At 42.4% G+C, this 26916-nt stretch overlaps 1 protein-coding gene across 1 annotated transcript in view; it reads right to left on the bottom strand.

Moving 5' to 3' along the window:
* Positions 1 to 24161, bottom strand: part of ALAS1 (5'-aminolevulinate synthase 1) — a 65053-nt gene extending 40892 nt beyond the window's left edge. The window contains exons 1-5 of the mRNA XM_030208152.1: positions 23877 to 24161; positions 9008 to 9211; positions 8444 to 8590; positions 5910 to 6129; positions 3455 to 3639 (exon numbers count right to left, since the gene is read on the bottom strand). Coding sequence (XP_030064012.1) covers positions 3455 to 3639; positions 5910 to 6129; positions 8444 to 8590; positions 9008 to 9211; positions 23877 to 24066 — 946 coding nt within the window. The 5' untranslated portion in view covers positions 24067 to 24161. The remainder of the gene's footprint in view (positions 1 to 3454; positions 3640 to 5909; positions 6130 to 8443; positions 8591 to 9007; positions 9212 to 23876) is intronic.
* Positions 24162 to 26916: the final 2755 nt, after the last annotated feature.

Raw genomic sequence — 26916 nt, 5'->3', positions numbered from 1 at the left:
AATGCCAACACACAGCCTAGTCAAAGCAAATGGGCTGTGTTAGAATTACCGCACGGCTTTGTATAAAAAAAAAAAAGGGGGGGGGGGTAAATCAGAGAAGGTGTTATGTGATGGGGAAGAAGTGCTCTGAGCCAACTTAGGGTCATTTAGCTCTGTACAAATTGGTTCTGACTGGGCTGGAAATGAAAGAGGCAGAAGGAAACTGATATGCCAAAAAAAAAAAAAATGTATGCTTGAATCCTATTTATTTTTTTAGAGGGAAGGACAATTCTTCAGGCAAACCAGGTCCCTTTCAGTGCTGCTATTACGCCAGCAAGGGTCACCTGTGCAGCAATAGTTTTCCCTCCTGCCTCAAAGCCTGGGGGGGGGGGGGGGGGGGGGATAAATCTGTGACACACCGGAATCTTGCAGGACAAGAAACTGAAGCAGGGCTCTATGTTACAGGATAGAACTGTACTAAAAAAAAAAAAAAAAAAAAAGAGCCCCCTCCTAAAACTGTAATTAAAATAAATAAAAAAACCTGCCCCTTCTATTTAAAATTTTGGAAAGGAAAAGAGTTGCTGGGATGAGCTAAACCTTTTCAGATATTTTTTATATGGTAACGATGTAATTTATGAATTCTAAAATTATACATTAATGTAATTATTGTGTTCCTATTATATTTTACATTTTTTGAGTTATCTAATTTTGATTCATTAACTACTTTTGATGTCAACTCTGTGAAATTTTAACATTTCTCTGCACTGATAGACAATTTAAAAAAGACAGAATAATGTTATAAAATCATCTTTTTTACATATATGGGTCACATAAACAGACACGTTACCACATACTTAGCCAGTAAGCATGTATCGGGACAGTTTGGGCAGAGTACAGGTGGATACTGAAAGGACAAATGTAGATGATAAAAATATACTATAATCACATACATGTTTAAAATCAAGACAAAGACATTTACAACTGCTCTCAAGATAATGTGTGTTCACTCAAGTTAGTATTGTGTAGACACCTAGATGCCTATCTGTCCCCAAAGCTAGCCACCTCCTTATAAAATGACCCTCCATGTGTCTCTAAATGCTGGCAAGACCCTCTGTGGCCGAGATGCTTTGGGGTAAGGCTCTGAATAAGGAGGTGAAAGTGAAGCAGCTGCTTTAGTTTTCTTTAAGGAAAAAAGCTGGTTATTACTCTGGGTGGGTTTTCCTGGTTTTGTTTTGGAAGGCGGTACATTTGTACGAGCAGGGAAGAATGATGCTACGTCAGTCAAGTTTTTTTACAGGCTAGGAAGGAGCAGAGTGGTTGCTGTGTTGGGTGGTGCAGGCAAGAAGCTGTCAGTCCTGTTTTGGATTTCTGGAAACGTAGAGGTGAATTTTCAGGAACATTTAGCACGAGAAGGATGTATTTGGTACTTTGGGGGAGGTGCGGCCTGAAGCTGCAGATCCGGTTGTTGCCGTGAGAAGTCAGGAGGTACTCTACACCTTTTCTATTTGTGGAAAGGCAGCTTTGTGCTGGAAGCTGAGGTGGGGCAGTCAGTGCAGCTATGACTTATTTGGTACTTTGGGGGAGGTGCCAACAGGTATGTGAAAGGGATGGGTTCATGTTTTGGGCTGGGTGGTGCAGCCTGAAGCTGTAGATCCGGCTGTTGCAGTGAGAAGTCAGGAGGTACTCTACACCTTTTCTATTTGTGGGAAGGCAGATCTCTGTGCTGGAAGATGAGGTGGGGCAGTCAGTGCAGCTAGGGAGAGTGTGTGTAAACACATCAAAAGCAGCAGACAATGCCTCAGATATTACACCAAAAGTGTTTCAATTCTGGGCGCTCTCTCCAAACTGCCCCTTCCTCAAAACTATGGCCTAATATTAACTCATAGCGTCTTTTATGAGCCACATTACCTATTACCCATCACCCTTACTGATACCACACACTTCTATTTGCCAAAGGATATTTGTTTCTTTGAGGTCACAGATAAACACAGAGGCAAGCGTAGTAACCTTAAATTTAAGGCAGCTTTGGAAACCTGCCAGTTTCTTCATGCTTTTCAAGGTTACACCTAATCAAATACTATTTGATATGCCTTGGCTGCGGGCAGGCCCTTGATGTGTTTTTAGTATTCTACAGAGCTGGTTCCCCTCGTAATCATTTGCTGCTAGACCAGCGATTTTCAACCGGTGTGCCACGGATGGTCCGCAGGACTCATACTGGCTGTGGTGGGTGGTAGGGCTCTCCAAGCCCTGCCAAATGAAGATGTCCTCGAAGGTGCCCAGAAGCTCCTATGCACAAGCTTGGTAGTCAGCAAAGCTGTTGTCGAAGCCTCTTTCTCCTGCAGTTGACTGCTGGATTTTTCATCCTGCCCCCCCCCCCCCCCCCCCATTTCTTAGGAGTTCTTACATTTTTGCCTTTATCAAACAATATCATAGACTAGTGTTATTTTTAATAAGCTAAGGATATGTGTGTGTGTGAGGGGGGTGGTGGAAGAAAGCAACTCAAGAGAATGGGACAGGGTGGGGAAGGGGTGGAGAGGACATATAACCTTAAAAAAAAAAAACTGATGGTGTGACTTAATTTTAGCACCTTGTCAGTGTGGCGTGAGATGAAAAAGTTTGAAAATCTCTGTCCTAGACCCTTTACAGGATCCCTTAGATGAGTGCAACTTTTACATATAGGTGTCCTGTCTTATTCCCCCCTCTATGTGACTGAATCCAGTTTGTCAAATTATGTGCTTAAAAAGGGAATACACATTTATATGGAAAAAGCTCCTGGTCAGGTTTACACCATCTCAAAGGCACACACTGAGCTTTAAGAAATGCTGGATTCAGGCAGGGCTTTAAGGAGAATGAATCCCTTGGGTAATCCCCTATTTCGACCTCCATAACAAAGAAAAATAAAAATTACATCCTCAGTACTTAATTGGCTTTCCTTAACACGTAGGTTTATAAAATAGGACAGCTACACATGGAAGCAACATCATCTATATATGGAAGTTGTGAAATTTAAAACTATGTGGAAGCAGCTGGGTTTTTAATACATATGGAAAAATGAGCAGCAATCTATAAAATGACTGCTCTCACCATTCAAGCCAGCAAACACACCTGCACTCCTACATGTACTTATAGCTATTTTATAAAAAGCTCCGTGCTGAGAGCCTTTTGTAAAACACAGCTGGAAATGAGCATGTCCTGACCTGGATGTCTGAATTCAGATCTCAAAGCTTTACGTAAAATGGGCCTTCATACCTTCACTTTAGTGATCAATAGCATCAGAAGTACCAGGCTGGGCGAGTGAAATGCCCCAGGACCACCAGTGATATATGGCTGAGGAACAACTATCAGAACCTGCATCGGCAATATTATATCTTCAGGACCTGCCTCGACAAGCATTACACCTCACCCACATTATTGCCAAGCAGTCCATGACCTCTGCCACTTCAGCATCCATATTCCTTTGCATTCAGGACTGTACCTGGCAGCATTTTTGCCAATGTGAAGAGGGTGGAATCGTTTGCCACAAAGCACGAAGAAAACAGCAACGACGCATCTTTGTCATGCAGGTCTGCCAGCTCACGCTCCAAATCGACATGGAATTTACTTGTTCCCGAAATGTTCCTGGTGCCCCCTGCACCAGCACCGTGCTGCTTCAGTGTCTCTCTAAAAGAGGTTATGGAAGAAAAGATATGTAGGACACAAGTCTTAAGTTTAAGCACATGTACAAAGACAAGGAATAACTCTAATCTACAGATCAGCAGAGCTCAAACACATGCTTATTAACAATACTATTTTTTATTCCAGAATTTGGTGACACTTAAATGGGCCTGGCCCAATGATTCTGTGGTAGGACATATGACCATACAGACGATTAGTGGATACGACAGCAGGCCAAGAACCAGGGTTCAGATTTTGCTTAAGGAGTGTCAATGAGTTAAGACCTCGCAAAAATGTAAGTGACTTGCCCCTCAGGATTTATGTATTTAGATGGTAAACTCCCTGGGGAAGGAAGGGACTTCTGCACCTGAAAACATCACCAACGTACATGACGGCATAATTCCCCATATCTACCATCTACTGATCAGACCAATAGTAGCTTAGAGATTTAATGAAAAGCAGTGTTCACAGTTCAGAAGGGGAAGATTTCCCACTGCCACAGTGATACCTCTGGCAGTGGGAGGAGAAAAATAAGAGGACATCTTTATCAGATTCTGAAGTGCATTGTGGACCATGGCCCCATTTTTAGGGTTATTGCTGTGATATTATATAGAGGAAAGAATTAAAAATTGTGGCAGAGGGCTGGCCCCTTGGCATGGGCTGCAGCCATCCAATCAATCACAGTTGGCAGGTCTTGAGCTCTCACGCTCAGAGAGGGAAGACAGAGAGAAAGGCCTCAAAGGAGACATCTCCCTGGACCTCCCAGCTGGGTGGGTAGAGTTGTAGGTTTCTGGCATTGTGCCCCACAGTAGACATCCGTGCACAGCTCTGCATTGCTACAGGGTAACTAATAAGCTCCTACAATGCTGTGTACTGATGTCTTCCCTGGGAGTAACGCAGAACCCCTTTTATAAGCAGCAGTCATTAACGAGCAGGTCAACTGCTTGTTAACTGCATGCTGCAGCTCGTGCTAGCTTTCTGCATCGGCCCCTTAATCGGACTGAAAACAGAGCAACTGTGCCATGTGAAGCAATGAAGTCACATTTGTCCTCTACATGTTAAGCAAATTGATGTGATCATATATGTAATCCCAATATCTATGCTGCTGCTCGGGACCTACCTGCATATGACCATTCACAGGCTCTCTTTAGAGAAAAACACATTTTAGCTAAGTAAATGGTTCTCTTGTATCTTTTAGGAGATGGGGGGAGCATTTTCAATATGATGTCTAAGTCCGATTTTGGAACATCCAATGAAGGTCATTTTCAGAAAAAGGAAAAAAAGGTGTGTGTGTGGGGGGGGGGGGGGGGGAATCCCGAAAATACCGTTTTTAACAAGGTTTTGTGATTGACATTTTCCCCCAAAAAGTGGACCAAAAAACAAAAAGTCCAAGTGCAAAACACACAAAAATCAAAACCATTGGGATGTAGGAGGAGCCAGCATTTTTAGTAGACTGGTCCCCCAAACATCCCAGGAAAGCAATAAGGCACTCTAGGGGGCACTGCAGTACACTTCATAAAATGCTCCCATGTACACATCTCACCATTGCTCCTTTATCTTGTCTGCCGAGCCTCCCCAAAACCCACTAACCCCAACTGTAGACCACTACAAAAGCAATTATGGGTGAAGGAGGCACCTATATGTGGGTATAGTGGGTTCCTGTGAGTTTTGGAGGGCTCACAGTTTCCACCATAAGTGTAACAGGTAGGGGAGGTATGGGCCTGGGTCCACCTGTCTGCACCCACCACTACACTACTCCAGGGATGCTGCTCTAATGGAGCTGAGTAAAACATCTGAGGCTGGCATACAGGCAAGTAATATTTTTATTCACATTTTTTTTTTTTGGGGGGGGGGGGGGGGGGGAGGTCATCCCTTATTCCCTCTAGTAGTCATCTGGTCATTTAGGGCACCCTTTTGTGCTTTATCCATTATAAAAACGGGTCTAGCTCAAAACGTCTAAGTTTTAAGTCCTAGACGATTTTGTTTTTTTCCATTATGGCAGAAAAACGTCCAAGTGTTAGGAACACACAGATCCCACCCTTAACATATCCGACATACCCCCTTGTGATTTGAACGCCTTTCTGATGAACTTCATAGCAAAACGTCTAAAAATAGGTTATGAAAACAACAATGTGGATGTTTTTGTGAGAAAAATGTCCAAATGCTGCTTTATGTCACTTTTTCTCTTTTGAAAATGAGCCCAAAAGCATCTCTTGCAATAAAGACCAAGAAAAGTTCTAACAATGCGTGAAGACTAAGGAGATGAGAGTACTCACATCACAGCCCCTAGGACACGAGGGTGCCGGCTCATCCCAAGATAGTCATTGCTGCACCAGACGGACACTGGCTTACTAACTACAGAATCCGAGTAGTCATCTGCCATAGGGAAAACGGTGGCCCGCCGGTTCACAGTTTTAAACACACGGTATGTGTGGTCACTTTTCTTTTCCTCGATCTTTCTCTCAAAAAACTGATCATACTGGAACGTACTTACAGCTAAAAACAAAATTAAAAAGAGAAATGGTGGGCACAAATGGCAAGAAATAAACTCACTAACTCCAAGCTGTGTTAGTTAAGAGTGATGTCCTCATTTTAGATTTTGTAAATTGTTGCCTCATTTATTTTCTACATATTCAATCTAGTTTTTTGACCAATTTATTGATACGGTAAGGTTCAGGTTAATAAGATATTTGTATCATCGTTGTACTTCTCCTAGTGATGGACTAGCTTTTTTGCTTACACTGTAATCCGCATTGATCTTTTGTGGGTAGGTAGCAGAATATAAATGTTATTGTATTGTAAATGAAGGCAGATAAAGACCTGTACGGTCCATTCAGTCTGCCCAAGATAAACTCATCGCATAAAGTATGATGTGATACTACATATATATATATATATATATATATATATATATATATATATATATATATATATATATATATATATATACACACATATACTTGATCTTGATTTGTCCTTGCCGTTCTCAGGGCACAGACTGTAAATGTCTGCCCAGCACTGGCCTTATTTCTGAATTACTGGTGTTGCCATCTAATTACTACCAAGCTTGTTTTGTTCCATGCCTTCTTACAGGATTCCTTTGTGTTTATCCCATGCATTTTGGAATTCCGTTAGCATCCAGAAGTGGATGTTATAAGGGGCTAAGATGAATCCATGCAGGCCATGTGGACTTTGCAATGATGGCAGGTGAGTGATCACAGAATGGCTGCATTCCCCGGGAGCCTGAGAATATCACTCTATGAAGACTGATCACCTGCGGCATTCATTCCCATCCCCACCAGCAAAAAGCTAAAACACTAGAAACGTGGATAGAGTGAAAGCAGAAAAAGCACAAAATAGCACTACAGAATAGTTGCTTGGCGTAGACAACTTCTAGTACTACATGTGGAGATGATCCTTAAGCACAACCAGTGCAACTGGAGCCCAAGAAAATGATACAACTCAGAGAATTTCTGTATTGGGCACTACCAATTCCTAAGCATATCTTGATATGTTGTCTGTACATTTTACATCTTTTATAAACTCCACAGACAACAGCAGGAGAGTAAACTACAGCTTTATTGGCACAATCAATATTATGCTGGGCTTAGAGACCGAGAGCATACCCAACAGTTTGGCTATGGAATAAGCTTTGTTCCTGCCATAGTGTCAATTAACCCATCTGGAGGGCTACCACTAGAGTATCTGGATAGGACCAGTAGCAATGCAACCAAAAACAGCGGTGATGGCTCAAAAAAAAAAAAAAGACTTGAGTACAGATCAAATCACACAAAGACCTTTACTGACCAAGAGACCCAACATAGCCGTGTTTCGGTACAATGCCTGCTTCAGGGGTCAGGACTAGGACCTGTTCCTTGCCAAAAAGTCAATGACTACAAATGTAAAATGTTTCAGTTTTAAAATAAATTCATATTTGTACTCCTTGGCAAGAAACAGACCCTAGTCCTGACCTCTGATGCAAGCACTGTGCTGTTACATGGCCGTGTCGGGTCTCTTGGTCAATAAAGGTCCTTGTGCAATTTGATCTGCACTCCTCTTTTTTTTGGGGGGGGGGGGGGGGCACTCCGCTTTTATTTTTTTTTTGATTGGTCTATCTGCGAAAAGTCTGCCTTTTTGGTTTCTTTTCAGTAGCAATGCGTACAGCACACCTAGGTCTAATTTCCAAGACTCTATACCTCATATTGGCTAAGCCTGGACAAAATGTGGTGTTAGCATTCAAGCCCTGGGAAAGGGAATTTCAGCATTATGCAGAAGTGATGCCTACTCAATTGCAATAGGTTCTGGAAGGCATTGCAATCTGTGCCTTCAACTTGAAGTACCGATATGATTACTGGCCTAGATGCTAGGGAGTTAGAAGTGGGTGAACACTGACTGCTGTGAATGAAGGCTCTTGGTAGCACAGACCTACCAGGAATCTCTTCATCGAGATTAAGTTGAGCCTAAACAGTTGGCCTCAGCTACACATTGCAGAGCATTAGAACTGCTAACATGAAAAAGTAAGAGTAAGGAGGACAAAACAAGACGGTCCCGAGAACAGGTGAACAACATGGGGTAAGAGAAGGGTATGAAGAATGAAAAGCAAATCAGGGATACAACTTACTAACTTGGACTGACTGTTTCCTCAAAACAAGTCAACATTTTCCACAAAATCTTACAATTCGTAGAGCAGTAATGTTGATATTTAATTTTTCCTGAAGAATTTCCTCTTTAACTTGCCAAGCCAACTAACACCATTCCAGTTGGTTTGGAGGAAGGAGAAACTCCAAACCAACTGGAGTTGCATTCTTACATTTTGGCATATTATCCTGAAGAAGGTGGGACACTTTCTCCGGTCTTTGTTTCATGACATCTTGAAAGTTCTTCAGCAAGCTGGTCTGCTTCTGACCATCTACTGCTGGATTAGTCACTTTGGGACGAACCGTAGTTTTGGCCAGCTCTGCAAGGTAAATGGAACCTAGTCAATGGTCAGGCTTCGGTGAAGTACTGAGAAACATAACCTGACAATTTATCCAGCTACAGGAAGGGAATGAAACATTAAAAGATTTCCAGCAGGAAATGCTGGTTCCCTTCAAAGGGTCCAGGACATTGCTTAAGTAGCCCATAATGATGCTCTACAAGAACATTTTTACTACATTTAGAACCAGGGTTTATCTAGTTCCATAAACACTTGCTAGGAGCATGCAATTTATTCAGCTGCATCTAAAAAAAAAATCGCCTTTTAAAACAATTGCACAACAAATGAGTGCTTAGAAGCAAAGTAACAAGTGTGGAGGTTCCAGTATGCCAGTTGAATTACGAGAACTTCCTTCCTTATCTTGAAACACCCCACATGGACAGACCCTCACCCTGTTACCTTTTCTCACTGTTTGCATTTCCTGCACATCTTCTTGGAGCTCAAGGCTTGCCTTGCAGAAAACATTACTGCTCCCATGGCTCATCTCTGCAGCTAGGAATGGGCATTTTGAGCCACTGCCCTGGGCAGCAACTGGCACTGGGTGACCTGATGGTAGATGATGTTCAGAGTTTGGCTGACCCACGGTTTTGGCACCACTGGCATCTGTTAAAAGATAAAAGATGCTGTTTATGTCTCTTCCGCTCACGTGTTAAGTTATACAGTGCATGCACCAGGAATTCAGTTGAATGAAAAGAAGGACTGCATCACAGGAGATCACTAATATACAACTGTTTTACAGAGTTGTCAGTTTTGCTAAGGAAGAAGCAATGCACTGAAAAAGATTAATTTATTAGTAGCAGCCTTTACCCACATCCGTGTTAATCTCTGTGGCCAGGTTATATGGGGACGAACTCCTGTTGGCCTGACTTGAACATGCCACGTAATTCCACTGGGTTTAATCTTTCACTAAAGCTTTTAACTGTTTCAAAAGTCAATCTCATGTCCCTTTGCTCTGTTAGGAAAAACAGACAGTACAATGACTTTTGAAACTGTTCAGAAAAGCCAACAAGATTAATCCCAATGGATTTTCTTGGCATATTTAAGATAAACTAGTGTGGTTGCCTGTTTATACACATGGATATGTAGAAATAATTGTCAACAAAACAGCTGTAGGTAAAAGTTGTGTACAGGACATTGAGAGCTTGAGTCTCTGCAGAATGAGTTGGGGAAAAGAATTCAGTTCTGTCAAACTAAGGTTAGCAGATGATTCAATGAATATTGGAACTTGATATATCCTTTTGTTTTTAACCCTCGCTTAACACAATCTGGGACTTGTAAGTTGCTTTTGTTAGAAACAGGTCTGCAGACCCTAAGATGAAGCAGGGTGAGAGGTGAAGTCAGGACCACAGCAACTGTACAGATGTCCAATGAGACACTGAGGAAGCTTATTTTCAAAGCACTTAAAAGTTACATTGTAATCTATGGAACTTTGTAAGGCTAAGTGCTTTGAAAATGAGCCCCCCTGGTCACCCTAACAGCCAGTCCTGTTGATCAAAGAAAACCGTTCAGCACTCTAATAAAGGCTTTCAGACAGAGCCAAAACCCTGACTGCATCCTTCGAACAGAAAGGCTACAACCCCAAAATAATCTGCAAGAATATTGCCTCCTCCCTTAAAACACCCAGGGAAAATCTGCTACAATACAAAGAAAAAAAAAAAAGCCAAAGACAGAATCCCCTTATAGTGACATACAACCCAGAGCTGGAAAAATTAAGAAAAATCATAAAGATCTGCAGCCTCTACTCCAGGAGGATGAATTACTGAAAGAGATATTCCCATCCCCACCAGTGCTGGCCTTCCAACAGCCACCCAACTTAAAACACAAGTTAATTATTATTAGCATTTGTATAGCGCTACCAGACGCACGCAGCGCTGAACACCTGATTAGAAGTAAGCTCCCAACACAGACTCAAAAAGAAAAGAATGGCACACATCCTTGCAATATATCCAGCTGCAAACTATGCCAAAACATTTCGCAGGGCCCCACGGTCATTCACAAAGGAAAAATATTCAACATTAAGGAATCTTTCACATGCTCATCTTCCAATGTGGTATATATCATTCAGTGTAAAAAATGCAACGAAGGCTGCTACATTGGAGAAACCAGTTAGATGCTAAAAAAAAAAGAGAGATTTAATTTACACAGACACCATATGAAAAATGCCAGTACTAATAAAGATGTCACACCTGTGGGGCAGCACTTTACAAAACCAGAACACTGTACCAGTGATTTCATGGTAAGAATCTTAAAAGGGAACTTTAAAACAATACAGGAATGCAAGACCTTTGAAGTCAGAATGATTAACTATTTCGACATCCACCAGTCAGGACTTAAACATCTGGGTTTTCTAGCCCATTATAAACCATAAAAATGTACTGCTTTGAAAATCGTACTGCTTTGTCCCCCTCCTGCCTCCATGCATCTCTCACCTCTCCACCCCCACCCTGTTAAGACTGTCACTGGAATGCTTGATGTTTCACTTATATATACTGTCATCTACCAACATTTGCTTATTTCCGATCTGACGACGAAGGGCAACCTTCGAAAGCTAATCAAGAAATGTCTTATGTCCAATAAAAAAAGGTATCATCTTATTTTCTTTTCCATGTTTTATTTCTATTGATTATACCTCAGACAGAGCCACTAAAATGATGGTACAATGAAAGAAATTGGAAGTTTTCTATATCTAGAGTGATCAAATCTGCTCCAAACTTTGTATTACAAGTTCAAGTGTAGGTACTGGCCAACAAGATGGGACAACTACCTTGCATAGTAAAACCTTTTTATGTTATAAAAAGGGCTTACTGGTGACACTCTGTAGGTTATAAACAGCTCTTAAAGCGGTTCTTGTGTAGTTTTGTGCAGGGGTTTGAAGAACAACTGATGTCCATTCCCTGCACTCAGGAGGTAACATGTGTCATTCTCACATGGATCAATTTCATTCGGTCCCTATGTCATCCAACCTTTCTTTCTGTTTTGAAGTGACTGCTAAAGAATAAAACTTAGAAAAAGAGGGAAGAAGTAACTGAGCAGGTCTCATTCTATTTCCTGGGATTTTGGAGGAAAACCTGAATTTTGATACAAAGGTCTAATTTCACATATGGAGGACTGTGGACATCACTCCTACCTCCCAATCCTTCCTTTACTGTGTGCTGAAGTCACACAGGAAAGGGGGGGAGGGGAAGGATGAAGGCCTCTTCTTGCTCTTCTCTGCCCCCTACACTCCCAAGATGATTTATTAACTAACTTTAAACCATCAAGGCCAGATATCAGGACTTAAACAGCACTGTGGGTAAGAGGGGGAGGCAGGAGAGAAAAATCTGGAAGGGAAAGCCTGCCTCATTAACAAACCCATCAGAGTGGATGGGACAGGGCTTCTATATCAAAGGCAAACTACAAGGGCAGACCCCCTCTCCAACATTTAATTCTTTAAACAGTTTTATACATAAGATCTGTAAAAATATAGAAAGCAGATGTAAAAATTAATTGTTCATTGAAAGGTATATAGTTAACATTTTCAAAAGCCTCCGAGTTCTGTAATTCTCTCTAATTAACAGAAAAATTCTTGTTTTCACCCAGTGCCTGGGAGAAATGAAGGGCCTTGGTTTTACAAGGCCCCTCTATATCTGCAATAATTAGCAATGTGACAGTACTCAGGAGTTAGGCCCGGGCTGGTTAGTCTGACTTCAGCCTCACATTGTCATCCCTTTCTTCAGTAATGCAAAGTGGAATGATCTCATCAGCCATATTCTCTAAATGAAGTTGTGGTGTTTGTCCACGTAAATACAGAAAAATAATCGCCAGCAAAAGTCTTGAAGTAATAATCAGGCTAAAGACAGTATGATTAGTTCTGAGGTTTAATAATCCCTTCCAGAGTCAGTGATGTAATGATGACACTGTTCAAATAAGAAACCCATTTATTAGGATTTATATCTCACCGAGTGAAAGGCTAGAAAAGAAAAATGGACGCGAAATGATTTCTGTCCCTCTGTCCTTTCACCAAATAATTTACTTAATTACAATAAGTACTTCCCTGTCCCCAGAAGGCTAACGATCTAAGAGCCAAATTTATTAATCTGTGTTAAACTCACTAGCACACGTTAATTCGAGAGTAAAGGCCAACTAACTTGGTGCCTGCGTTTACACTCCCATTGTATGCACTTCTGTGGGTTAAGTGCTAACAGGGTGCCTAAGAGCTACTCTACCTGGAATAACAAACACAGTAACTGTTGAGAATGTAAATGAGAAAAGTCCCAAAACTGGTTTGTTTGAATAAATCTCCATGATATAATTGTTGACCAAACTAATCCAGTACTGTGCTCCAGCTTAACATATCTCCTATTTTTCAAGAGATACTGGGGCCGATATTCAGACCGTGGAAGGCAGCACGGCTAACTCTTGCAGTTGGCAGCGACACTGGACATTCAATGCCGGTCACCAGAAACGACGAGCATTGAATATCCAGTTTATTTTTGGCAGGTTTAAACTTAACTGGCCAAGCCAATTTTCAGCGCTGGCTGGTTAAGTTTAAACAGGCCAAAGATAGGCCTGCTATTTTGACAGCCCGATTTGGCCGCCAAACGTACCAGTGACATGCTGAATATTAACAGACAGCCGGTTAACTGCTATTTAACCGGCCAGGAGCCGTTCCTGGACGGTTAAATAGCGCTGAATATTGTTTTTTTTTGGGGGGGGGGGGGGGGGGCAGAGACTGTTTTAGACTTTTGCTACAGGCTTGAAAATGCATTCGAACATTAAGTGGCTTCTTTATCAAGAAATACACAGTAACTACAGGACCTCTGGTGAGTTAGCTTAGTTTCAACAAAAATTTGAGTTACTGTGATCTGGCTTTTCTGTAAAGGCGTGTGTAATTTAAAAGGGGGTGTATACATGAATAGAGCTCTATTAGAACACAAAGTTGTGTGTGTCTGATGCATTTAGGTGCCCATAGTTTCACCAGGTCTGTGGCTAGTGTAACCGTGGGTGCGTCAATGTAAGGCACACTGAAGCCAGGTTACACTGGTGCTCTATAATGCAATCTTGGTAACCAGATGCTATTCTAGAATATTCTCACTGCATAGCATCAAGGCCCCAATTATAGAACTGCCTCCTTCATGTGCATTATTTGCAAGTCATTATTAAAAATTAAAAAACGCCCACTAAGTGGAAAGGGACTGTCTAAAAATGGGGAAAAATGTCTCAATCAATCTGTGGCAAATAAAAAATTATTTCATCACCGCGCCCTCGAGATCAAAAGACAGCATTACTGTCTTTTGATCTCGAGGGCGTGGACATTTGATGAATTCTACAAGGTTGTGTGTTTGTATCCTCAGAGTTCTATATTTTGCGGTGTGGTTCCCTGCAGAAGCAAAGCGAAATGGGACTGTACGTTCATTCATCTATGAGCTGAAACAGACCACTTCGCACACAACAGAACTGAAGAGTCTGAGATAAGTTGTATTTCTTCCTTTTTTTGATATTCTAGATTGAAAATGGAGAAATTGTTGTTTTTCAAAATTCTCCCTCGAGTTGGTGTGTTAAATGCATATAAAATGAAGTTATAAAAAATATTTTTTTAAAAACCAAATTTTTTTGATGATTACTTATGATACTGTGTGCAGAAACAATTTTTTTATTTATTTGCCACACATTGATAAGACATTTTTCCCCTTTTTTGGACAAAGTCACTTTCCACTGTAGTGGGTATTTTTTTTGACATTGATCAGTATTGTGGTACAGTGGGGTTGATCTGTGGGGTTTTTTACTTTTTATTATTAAAATCAGCCAGATAGTCAAAGGAACTTGTACATCTAACAGCTGTCATCAAGTCTAAAGTTCCCATATAGGGTAACTGAAAACTTCCTGAGCTTTCTGTATGGAGCGAGGGTGTCCTGCAGCAATATTTACTCACCATCCATACAGTTAAGCAGCCTCTACTTAAATGACTTAGCTTTGGGGTACTTTTCTTAAGACTCTTTTGCATGTACATGCCAGTCAGCCTGTGTAAAATGCCTCTTATAAATGACTCCAGAATGCACGTACTTGTGTGACTTGGATGTAGGTGCATTTGGGGACACATTTTATGCACAGACTCACAATTTGGTGCTTCCAAGCAGGCATAATTGTTTCCAGTTTCACTGTAGACATGATTCATGAAGTGATGGTGTGAGTATTTTATAAAGGTGCATAAGTGTCTTGTCTGTTTTAAGAAAATAGGTCACAATAAATGCCCTCCTTGCCTTTCAACTTATTTATTTTATTTATTTGGATTTTGCTCATACCTTTTTCAGTAGTAGCTCAAGGTGAGTTACATTCAGGTACACTGGATATTTCTCTGTCCCAGGAAGGCTCACAATCTAAGTTTGTACCTGAGGCAATGGAGGGTTAAGTGACTTGCCCAAGATCACAAGGAGCAGCAGTGGGATTTGAACTGGCCACCTCTGGATTGCAAGACCGGTGCTCTAACCACTAGGCCACTCCTCCACTCCACTTAAGTGACTTGTTATAAAATTACCCTCTGCATGTACAGTGGCTGCCTACTGCTGTCATACAACTAGCAGTTGTGGTGCTGCTAAACTATATCCAGTGCTGCTGCCTATCTGAATTGTGGTGCTGAATATGTACATTTTTTTTTTAATGCTGCGGGAGGTGTTAAAAAAAATGCTCACCGTCCTGTTTGAATATTGACTTAGCTGGGGATTATTAAATCCCATTAAAGTGCAATAATGCCTAACCCAGGTTAGTAATTCCAGCCCTTTATTTATGCATGAGGCAGTGGAGGGGGCAATTCACAAGGTGCATTGGCAGGATTTGAACCCTCGCTTTGCTGCTGCTCAAGCTACTTCTCCACTCCTAACTTAATCCACAGCTTGCTTATGCATTCAGATAGCCTCTTCCATGGCACTTTTCACACTAGTGTGATGGCAGTGTAATTCTCAGAAGGTTGCTGTGAAGACAGAAATGATGCAATCTGAAACACTCAAGTGACCATCAACTTTGGGAAGGTTATGTTGCTTTAAAACATAAGGAAGCTAGTCACAAATATATTAGTCTAGTTCAATTAAAAAAAAAAACAATCACCTGCAGACCGTCCCAGCCTTCAATCTCACACCATCACTAAATACTGCAGCTCGAAACTCATTTTACCTTCTCAAAACATCCACCTGCCTGCCGCACCTACCAGCTGACTCACAGCACTGTACCAGCCCTAGTTTGGAAATGTTTCCCATCCCACCTATGTCCTAAGAACTCTCTAGCTATTAAAAGATCTTTCCCTTATCTCGGCATACTTCCTCCAAGGAAAGCTGTCCCAGTAGATACTTAGCCTCAGTAAGTCAGCTCCTTTCTTCCCCGCCTGTATTAGTGGGGAATAACAGTCAATCAGGCCTCTAGGGCCTTACTGAAAAAGGATTTTTCTCCATTGCCTGCAAATGGGAAAACTTGTTACTGAATAGTAATAATTTTAGCCAGCTCTTCCAAATGAAGCTTGAGTGGTTAGTACTTCTGAATTACTGTGAATATTGTTAAGTCCCATGGTACTACTTTCCACTGTGATCTTCATCACCTTTCAAATGAAATGCGAAAGAGCATCCGCGATGGGCCAAACCAAAATAATGTTTTTCACTAAAACTTCACCATCCAGTGGATGGAAGCGACATGATGAAAGAATTGGGCCTGCTGTTTTACTGGAAGATGCAGGAAAAGTACCCATTAATCCCAGACCACTGCTTCAGCTTACAACGAACTCACCCTTATTCTTAATTTTCTGTGTACTCCCCCTGAGCTTTGCCACTGCAAGGGAAGAGACTCCTAACCCTTACTCACTTGTTCAGTGCCCATGTTTTATCATTCCCACCTTAGAAATTCCCTTATTTGTCCTGTTCGTCTGTCCTAATTAGATTGTAAGCTCTGTCGAGCAGGGACGTCTCTTCATGTCCAGTGTACAGTGCTGCGTACATCTAGTAGCGCTATAGAAATGATAAGTAGTAGTTAGTACCAGTAGTAGACACTGAAGTGGTTACACCTGCTGTTATAAAATTAACTTTAATGATAGCTTTTATATGCCACCCTTTGGCCAACAGAGCAGTTTACTATGTCAAAATGAAAGGAAACAGAAAACACAGTAATTTAACAACTGGTAGCACAACTTAATAGACAAAAGGTAGGGAACCCCCCCCCCCCCCCCCCCCCAGGAGTTGCTTTAAACAGCCAGTCATGAAAATGAAAGTAATAGTTTTCTTAATTGATATCTCAGTCCCCAGGCTCCAACCCTGAATGAAAATCATGTGCTGTCAGACATTATTTCATGCTATATTACAGGAGTCACAGTAAACCTCTTGAAAAAAGGATCTTTTAAGATCGCACTTAAATTTCTTAGAACTGGACTCCAGTCTAAAGTTCTGTGGCAATCTTATCTTGATTAGAAAAACATTTATATTATTCTAGCAATGATTGCATGTGTATACACAAAGGCCCAGATGCACTAAACCTAAAGAGCCAGCAATGTGGTTTTTATACCAGTTCTAGCCGGTTTAGCGAGCAAGGAGTAAAACCAGACATGCACAAAAGATTCTCCGAGCTCTTCTCCTATCACGGTAGCAGCTAATGGAATATTACAATGAGCTAATTATTATACAAATGTGCATGCCAAGCAATGTACAGCCATTTTCTGAGCGAATGCACAGAAACAGCCCCTACTTTTCGCGCTGGAGCTCAAAACCACTGAAAACACGATTGCAAGAAGTGAAGACGTCAACTGTAGTGCCCAGCATCCACAACACAGCAGAAGAAGGGTTAAAGGGCAAAGTCTTGCAATTTCCCCTTCTCCCACCTTTCACGGAGGGCGGCCTCTGCCATCGGGGCATGTATCTGACAAACTGATGTGATATCAGATACCGAAACTGTGCCCAATAATGATAAATTAGGGGAAATCGCAGGTCTCATGGCTGCTCTTGACTTCAAAAGCCTAAAAGCAGCCTGTAGTTGTACATCTCCTGTAGCCATCAAGATACCTGCCTTTTTCTCCAACCCCCACAGAGACTGTGGCTAATTAATATAAATAAGGAAGGGGCTACAGGAGGAGACCGAAGGCAAGAAAAACTGGAGATAGTTCTTGCTGTGTTGTAAGAAGAAAGCTGATTTCTCTTTGCCAACTGAGCGAGAAACAAAATAGGGCTACCCGTTTTCATACACACAGCTTATCTGCGTATACGAAAAGCCGTCTGTGGCATGTGCAGAGCAGCCAAGCTTAGCGATGGGCTGCTCTAGACTGGCTTCCCCCATATCGCATGCAAATAAGCCTGTTCCAGGGTTGCCAGGTGGAAAGTTTTTTTCCCACCCAAACCAGCCTAAATCCAGCCCAAAACCCTCCCAAACTCAAACCCCGCCCCTGACACCCCCACCCCGCCCCCATCAACCCCACCTCCCCCCGTCACCGGCCCCGCCCAGGTCACTAACCCCGCCCCCTGCGGCCAAAAAAACCGCCTGAAAACCGCCCAAAAGAAAAAAAAGCAGCCCAAAAAACCACAACCCGCTGTGGGCAAAAATTTCCTGCGGCGGGTCGCGGAAAACCGCCCAATTGGGCGGTAAAACCGCCCACCTGGCAACACTGGCCTGTTCACAAAAGCAATGAGCAGCTCATCTGCATGCGATTCTCAGATGGATTCTTAAAGGGACCTTGGTGCATCTGGGTCAAACAGAGAAAACAGAAATCTTTCCATGATCTAGTACATTACTTGACACCTCCCTTCTAATTGTGAGATTTAAAGTTAATCTCAGAGTAGCCTATTGTTCAGAACAGTGGGCTAGGAACGAAACCCAACACTGGCTCCTTGGGATCTGGAAAAAAAGTCACAACCTTTTGACCTCAGGTACAAACTTAGGAGCATGTTTACTAAGGTGTACTAAGCACTTAATGCGAGTTTTAGTGCAAGCCCATGGTAACATCTAGTGTAGTAAAAGTCCTGTGCTAACTGGTTAGCGCGGAAAGGGGCAGAGACTGCACATTGCAAAAAACTTCAGGGGGAATGCTGGACATGCCCTCAACATCTGCTGCAGAATCTTTGCGCCTATTCTCCACCCATGATGTCCCCTCCAAAAAGCATTTTAATATACCTAGAGTGTGCTACCAGGCAAAATATTGCCAAACGCTTACTGTGTTTTGCGGTAGTTTTTGTAATGTAAAAAACACGTTAGGGCTTAACGCTCTTTAGTAAAAGAGTCCCAAGTTTTCAGCTAAAATTCTTCTTAATTTAAGCCTACAATTCTTTTTCCTATTTAAGAGGAACCTTGTATACTGCTCCACTGTACCTATATGATTCATCTGCTTTTTACCAGGCTGATGATCTAGTCTCTGCTGGAGAGAATATTGCTCCCTGGGTTTTTATATCCTTATGATGGCTTTTATCTAACCCTTCTCAAAAGTAGTTTCATATGCTATGAACTTCCTATAAAGAACACTTCTAAAACTTTATATCCACAGTAAACCAGCGTTTGCCAAGGCAACTTGGTGAATGAGGCTTACTTGCTACTCCTGCCTCTTTCTCCGCAAGGTCCCTTCCACATTCAGAGAGACCATTGCTCAAAGTGTACAACACAAAAGCCTGTAACACAACAGCAATGTAAAAAAAAATAGCAAAACAATGCGCAAATCATGTGCAAAATGATTTGTGCAGTTAATTTGCACTAACAAATTGGCAGGGAGAAATGTGCCTGGCACATGCGTACAAAGGATTTACAGTAAGAGCGGATCTTGTGTGCTTGCACTTTGTTTTGTTTGAGCATGTGTACATCAGCGTTATTCTTCTGCGCTTTTAAATATGAACCTTTCAGAAGTTGTGTGCACTTGAAATTTTTGAAAGGCTCATATTTAAGCACAGAAAACCAGGCACTGTTGTGCTCGGACTCACACCCATTTGCTTCTCTCAGCACTTAAAGTTTCACAAGCTTCCTTCCACTTGCAAAAAGAAGAAAAAAACCCACAGATCAATGTGAAAAATTAAAAAGAAATCTTCCCTTGAAAACCTTCAATGCTGCCCCTGACGTTCTAGGGCCATCATTTCCTTCTGTGCATTGCGATACTTCCATTCGAGCCTTGTGAAGGAATGCTTCATGACCTCATTAATATCCATTGAGATACATTGGAGTACAATTTACGGCCATCTTTAGCGCACACGTTAACACCCATGCATGAGCCCTTTGAGTGTGTAAATCTGGCACTAACTGATTTTTAACGCAGGTGTTACTTTTGAGCATTGGCCCTTCAGAGTGTTACAAGGTCTTAAAGTCTTACAAGGCCCACCAGCCCAAACAGAAGACAACAGAGGAGGAAGCTGAAGGATACTGTAAAGAGGAAGAGATAGCTGAATACCTTGAATAGGGTTTTTGAGAGAGAGATAGATGAGAAAAAGTGTGCAAAAGAAGGCATGATTATGCCAGGGAGGGAGAAGGAAAGGAAAGGAAGCACTGCCTTGAGTGAATTCCTTCAAAAAAGGCAGTAAATAATCCTAATAAATAAAAAAGATAATTAGACTAAGGGCAGGGAATAAATATAACTATATGTGAGGGGGAGAGGGAAGGTGATTTTGCTTTGGGATAGAAGGGGAAGGGGAGGTGATAATGTTGAAGGGAAGATACTGATCCGCCAAGATGAAATGAACCCAGTGCTGAGTGTGTCATGGTGTGAAGAGGGTTGAGAACATACAGCTGCCTCTTCCAGCAATGCAAGGCTAGAAGATTCAAAGTAAATCTACAACCTCAGTTCTCCAAGACACCAAAAGTAGAATTTAAAATTGCTATTTTAGGCATATACATCCCTTGCTTTTCATTGCCATTTATCCATAAATCCATAACAACTTGTGTAATAAATTCAGTACCCTATTCTTCAACAGGCATTCTGCGAAGTATACAGCATGAGTTATGCCTTTTAAAGTGACTATAAAAAAATACAATGACACATCTCATGATTAGGTCATATACAGTACATTATAAAAACTCTCTCACCATATATTACATGTACAATAATTTATTTTGCTATAGCTGGGTACCCAACAAGTGCATCTTGCTACATTAATGATATTTGTGCATTCTTAATCAGAAGACAGTCATTTGATCTACATATGACATTAGATGTAAATTTTATTACACCCAAGTACATTCTCTCTGATATGGGAAGTAGCGTACAGTACCAGAAGCTATTCTGCAGAGTATGACAACAATGATAATACAATCAAATCATATGACTACTGATCAACATGAGTTTTCTAGGTTACTGCTACTACTAATCATTTCTATAGCGCTACTAGATGTAAGCAACTCTGTACACATATATGCAGGTCCTTTCTCTGTCCCTAGAGGGCTCACAATCTAAGTTTTTGTACCTGGGGCAATGGAGGGGTTAAGTGACTTGCTCAAGGTCACAAGGAGCTGCAGTGGGAATCGAACCGAAGTTGCCAGGATCAAAGCCTGCAGCAATAACCATCTGGCTACTTCTCCACTCTGTTTATCTTGATGGGCAGACTGGATGGACAACCTCAGCTCTCCCAGACACCAAAAGTGGAACTTAAAGATAAAGACCTGTATGGTCCATTAGGCTACTCCTCCACTCTGGTTTCAAGTGAAATGTTTTGTTCTTTGAAATAATTAACATTTTTTCATTAAGAACTCTATTGATCTCAAAGTCTGACATAACCCCAAATTCTATAAAACTTGCTAAAATCTGCACGTGCAAATTTGTGCACACAATTCAATAACGAGCCAATTAGTGCTAATAACTGAGATCTTAAGCAATTATTGGTGCTAACTGGATATAATTAAAATTGACACACAAATTTTACACACGGTCCAAAAAGCAGGTGCGGCCATGGGAGGGGCCAAAGGTGGATCAGGGGTGTTTGTTCCTTTAATTTACGTGTGTTATAGAATAAAAGGGATCTGCACCTAATTTAGGCATGAGGATTTATACAAAGGTTTCACTGGTGTTAAGTGGTCAAACAAATTCAGTTGCCGTTCCTGGTGCAAAGCGCTATCCTACAAATAGTACTTAACTTTAAGCACAGTTTCTAGAATAGCGCTAAGCGCTATTTTTTTGGGGGGTACCGGTTTTTTAGGTGCCATTTACATAGTAACATAGTAAATGACGGCAGATAAAGACCTGAACGGTCCATCCAGTCTGCTCAATAAGATAAACTCATTTTGCATAGTATGCAATACTTTATATACCCGTTTGATTTGTCCTTGCCTTTTTCAGGGCAGACTAAAAGTTCTGAAGCCAACGTCGAAGCCCCTTAAAATTTACACTCCAGCCCATCCATATCTATTTAGTCATGATTAAAGGCACATAGGTCTGCCCAGCATCGGTTTTGCTTCCAAATTTCCGGTGTTGCCACCCAATCACCGCTAAGATTCCATGGATCCATTCCTTCTAAACAGGATTCCTTTGCGTTTATCCCACGCATGTTTCAATTCCATTACCATTTTCATCTCCACCACCTCCCACAGGAGGGCATTCCACGTATCCACCACCTTCTCTGTGAAAAAATACTTCCTGACATTACTCCTGAGTCTGCCCCCTTCAAGCTCAATTCACGTCCTCTAGTTCTACCACCTTCCCATCTCCAGAAAAGGTTTGTTTGCAGATTACTACCTTTCAAATATTTGAACGTTTGTATCATGTCACCCCTGTTTCTCCTTTCTTCCAAGCTATACATGTTCAGGTCAGCAAGTCTCTCCTACAGTTTACAGAATTTAGTCCATAACGTGTTGCATAACTAAGATCGATGCATACCTTTGCTTTAACAGAACTGTTCCACCTACAGTGTGTTCACCAGAAACTGAACACAGCAACCCTCTTATACTAGCAGGCACTCATGCAAAGAACATATTCACTTTGCAATCGGTCAAGAAGGTGCACTGGCAGCATATAAACGTTCTTAAATAAAGTAAGGCTTCCTGGAACTTGCCTCCGAGGTCAAAGCTCTAGCCTATTCCAACCTTTAATAACAAACATTAGGCATTTTATGCTGCAGCTGACATGGTGGACAGCATCAGAAGGACAACAAATGAGAAGATTGCACTTATTACAGCAGGTATGGATAATGCTTTGACTGTAATTAATATTAATGTATCCACTTCCTGACCTTGGAGGAAATATCACGACCACAAACAGTAATAATAAATGTTAACCTGCCGGAGATAGAGTAATACAGTGATGCTCTGTTGCCCCTATCAATAAGGTTATCAATAGAAATCAAAAAATAAACATGGAAAAGAAAATAAGATACCTTTTTTTATTGGACATAATACATTTCTTGATTAGCTTTCGAAGGTTGCCCTTCTTCGTCAGATCAGAAATAAGCAAATGTGGTAGCAGATAGTATATATAAGAGAAACATCAAAGCATTACTTTGACAGTCTGACAGAGTGCGAGGGTGGGGGTATGCATGGGGACATCAAAGCATTTCATTGATATTATACCCCCACCCTCGCACTCTGTCAGACTGTCAAAGTAATGCTTTGATGTTTCTCTTATATATACTATCTGCTACCACATTTGCTTATTTCTGATCTGACGAAGAAGGGCAACCTTCGAAAGCTAATCAAGAAATGTATTATGTCCAATAAAAAAGGTATCATCTTATTTTCATTTCCATGTTTTATTTTGTTTGATTTCTATTGATAACCTTTAAGAGTGGACTAACACAGCTACCACACCTCCCTATCAATAATAAATAGGACTCCATAGACTGCTTTAATGTACAGGAGAGATCTTGGCAGTGCTGGTACAATCTAACCAGTGCATTTTTTCTAGCAAAAAAGGTGCCAGTACTTACATGCTAGGCCACCTTTCAGGGGTGGGGTGATCACTGAGGACCCACCCTACAATAGCCAGGCTCCCCTGCAACCAGTCACTGAATCTATGACAAGACAGAATTGGTGTGCAGAGCCTGAGCTCTTTCATTAAAACTTGGGGATCGGTCAATTTTAGCAGACAATGGAAAAGGTGCCGGTACTCAGTACCCCCAAATACCCCCTCAAAAAAAGCCCTGAATCTAACTATCCTCCTTCCTCAGGGAGGGTGGGTAGATGTGTGTGGGGAATTATTTGCCCCCACCCTGGATTTCTCAGCCACTCACTGCTACCTGCTATTGCTTCTACTCCCTTCCTCTCAAGCACCCCTCCTCTCCCCCCCCCCCCCCCTTCACTACCGTTTCGCATCAGCTGATCACCACACTATGAATGAGGTGAAGCGGCAGAGTAAGCGTTTTCTTACCCTGGCAGCCCGCGCCACGCTCCTTCGCTTCCTGGCACTGGGTCGCCGAGGTGCCCAGTGCTCGGGCGGTCAACCCCTTCATCATCTCCGGGCAGTTCTGGGCATAGATGAGGAGGGACTTGCCGGCTTTCTGCAGGAAGGCCTGTGATACCCGGGATAGGAAAGGGCAGCGTCGCACCACCGCCTCCATGGTCTTCGTCTCAGGTGAAAAGATAAAAAGCACAACTACACTGGCTGAGCTGACCTCTCCAGTAAATGCTGTTCTCCAGACTCCGGCTCCCCAAGATTAATCCTCTGTGCCCCGCCCCCGGCCACTCCATTGGCTTCGGGAAATTCCATCCGGAAACGGGGCTTAGCTGCTGACGTAAGCAGCTTCATCTCCGCCAAGGAGGTTGGATGAAAACAGGAGCCGGGATAACGTCAAAACGTTGAAGCCAAATTAGGTTAAGCTCTCTTTCCCCTCCACCGCGCGCGTAGCCGTCATCCCATTGCCCCGTTGTGCAGCATGCGCGGATGTACACAGAGTAAGTATAATAACGGAATAACTTTTTATAAGTAGAGTAGTAAATTTCTTATAAATCGTAATCAATGTCATTTGGAGGGGCTGGTTATAGGAACGTCCTAGCACGTGTTATATTTTCTCCTGGTAAAGGGTCACTAAAACAGTCATGTTATGAGAATCAGGTGCTCAGCATTTAGAGTTTCAATCTATTTATATACTTATTTAAGACATTTATATGCCAAATCAAACATGAATTAGGTTGAAACCTGGGAGCTGTTAAAAATCTTTTTTTCCCTGTGCCTAGATCAAAGGAGATAGATGGTTTGTGGGAACTTGCTCCTTTTGTTTTGTGGGATTTAGTGCATTTAAGACAGTGCAGCAGGCAATTATGGGCCTCATAGAAGGCCCCACAAAAATGTGAACACCTTCTAGTGGGCAACTACCAACCAGGGGCGTAGCCAGACCTCGAGGTGGGAGGGGGCCTGAGCCCAAGGTGGGGGGCACATTTTGGTTGCTGCCATGCCATAGCACCCCTTCACTGACCCCTCCCCCGCCGCCCACTGCCACCGCAAATAACTTGGCTGCCGCCAGCTGAAGACTTTGTCCAGCGCTGGTCTCTGGCACTGCCACATTGCCTGCCCTGCTCTCTCTTCCCCTCACGTCGGGCATGCTCCGACCCTCTTTTGTGGTATGGGAAGTCTCACTCCCTTCCCTCCTCCCTTCCCCTTCCCATGGTCTGGCATCGCTCTTCTTCCTTGACCCCACCCTACCCCACAGGCAGTCTGGCATCTCTCTTTTTCCCTTCCCGCCACCTGTTTGGTATCTCTATCCTTCCCTCTCCCCCCCCCCCCCCCCCTCCCCAGCAATCCAACAATGATGTGGTGGCTCTTTCTCCCTTCTACCCTCCCAGTCCACCCTCCATACCCAGAATGATTCACAGTCTCTTCTTCCCCATTCCTCTGTGCCCAGTGTGGCCTCAAACTCCCCTTCCACCATATCCAGCACGTTCCTCTAATCTCTCCTCCAGTGTCACCTTCCTCCCTATCCAGAATGTCACCCTGATCTCCCTTTCCCACCTTCCTCCATGCCCAGCTTGTCCTCTGAGCTCCCCCTCTACCCTCCCCATGCCAAGCATGTCCCTCCAATTTCCCCTTCCCACTTTCCTTGCCACTGCCTGCTGAGCTGCAACATATCAAGCAGCAGCGATCCCCTGCTGCCCATGCCGGCTCCACTCCACAGTTTAAAATGGCAGCTGCGACTTCTTGCAGTAGTCTTGCAAACATTCACGGCCCACCATTTTAAACAACACCAGCAGCAGTGGCTGGGGATTGCTGCCACCTGACCAGATGTCAAAGTCGCCTCCTCTCAATGCGTGAGAGGAGGGGGGTTGTGTCTTGTGAGCTGGAGCCCAATTCGGGTGTCACATTCAAAATGCATGTGATTTGGTATGTCTGCAGCAGTAGAAGAGTTGGAGCTGAATGACATGTATGTTTTCCAAATGGTGATGCATAGCTTGATGGATTTTCTTTGTTGTAAGACCAGAGTAAATCATTTCTTAGCTTCTTGTTTAAAATCAAGGAGGAACAAACCTGATGCAGGGGAAATGAGTCAGCATGAGTTCAGCAAACAAAATCTAGCCTTAAAACTATTAGCTGGTTGATATTCAGCAGAAGTTAACCAAGTCGGCTTCAAGCTTCCTAATATGATTTGATAACAGCATTTTCCCAGTTATTACCCAAATGTGAACACAATTATAATGTTAATTATACGACCATGTCTGCCTCTGATGGTATTTAGGCTAACCCAGCAATTCCCAAACCTGGGCAGTCAGGTTTTCAGGATATCCACAATGAATATTCATGAGAGAGATTTGCATGCAGTAGAGGCAGTTCATGCAAATATCTCATGGATATTCATTGTGGATATCCTGAAAATCTGACTGCCTGGAGTACCTCCAGGACCAGGTTGGGAACCATTGGGCTAACCCATTCATACAACAGTAACCGCAGTCCATAATTTGGTAATTGTCACATGTTCTTGGCTTATTTATATATTATTACATTTGTATCCCGCATTTTCCCACCAATTGGTAGGTTCATGGAGGTTAGATTGAGAACAGGAAATGGCATGAGCCTATCTAGCCTATTTATGGGGGCTGAAGTAAGATGGAGCTTACTGCCATTTTAGTTCACCCAATTATTTTCTTTACCTTTGTTGTATGGCCATTTACTTTTTCTAATTGTGTTGCTCCCAGTCTCTTGATTCTTCTTTCCTTCGTTTTCTCAACTCATTTGCCAGGGTTTCCTAGCCATTTGTCATTTTTCTCTCCTTTTTCTTTACTTTCTTCAATATTTTTCTGCCTCTCTCTGTCCAGATTTAATTCATTCTTACTATCCATTCTTTAATTTCCTTCTTTTTACTTCATCTACCAATGGCTTTTCCACACCTTTGTTCTCCCTTTGCCCCTTCCTCTTATTCTCCAGTCTTTCACTACTCCCCTTTTCCATCCAGCAGCTCTCCTCTTTCTCTCCCCATCCT

The sequence above is a fragment of the Microcaecilia unicolor genome, chromosome 6 (assembly GCF_901765095.1).
Source record: "Microcaecilia unicolor chromosome 6, aMicUni1.1, whole genome shotgun sequence".
Taxonomy (NCBI): Eukaryota; Metazoa; Chordata; class Amphibia; order Gymnophiona; family Siphonopidae; genus Microcaecilia; species Microcaecilia unicolor.
This window is presented reverse-complemented; position numbering and strand designations above follow the sequence as displayed.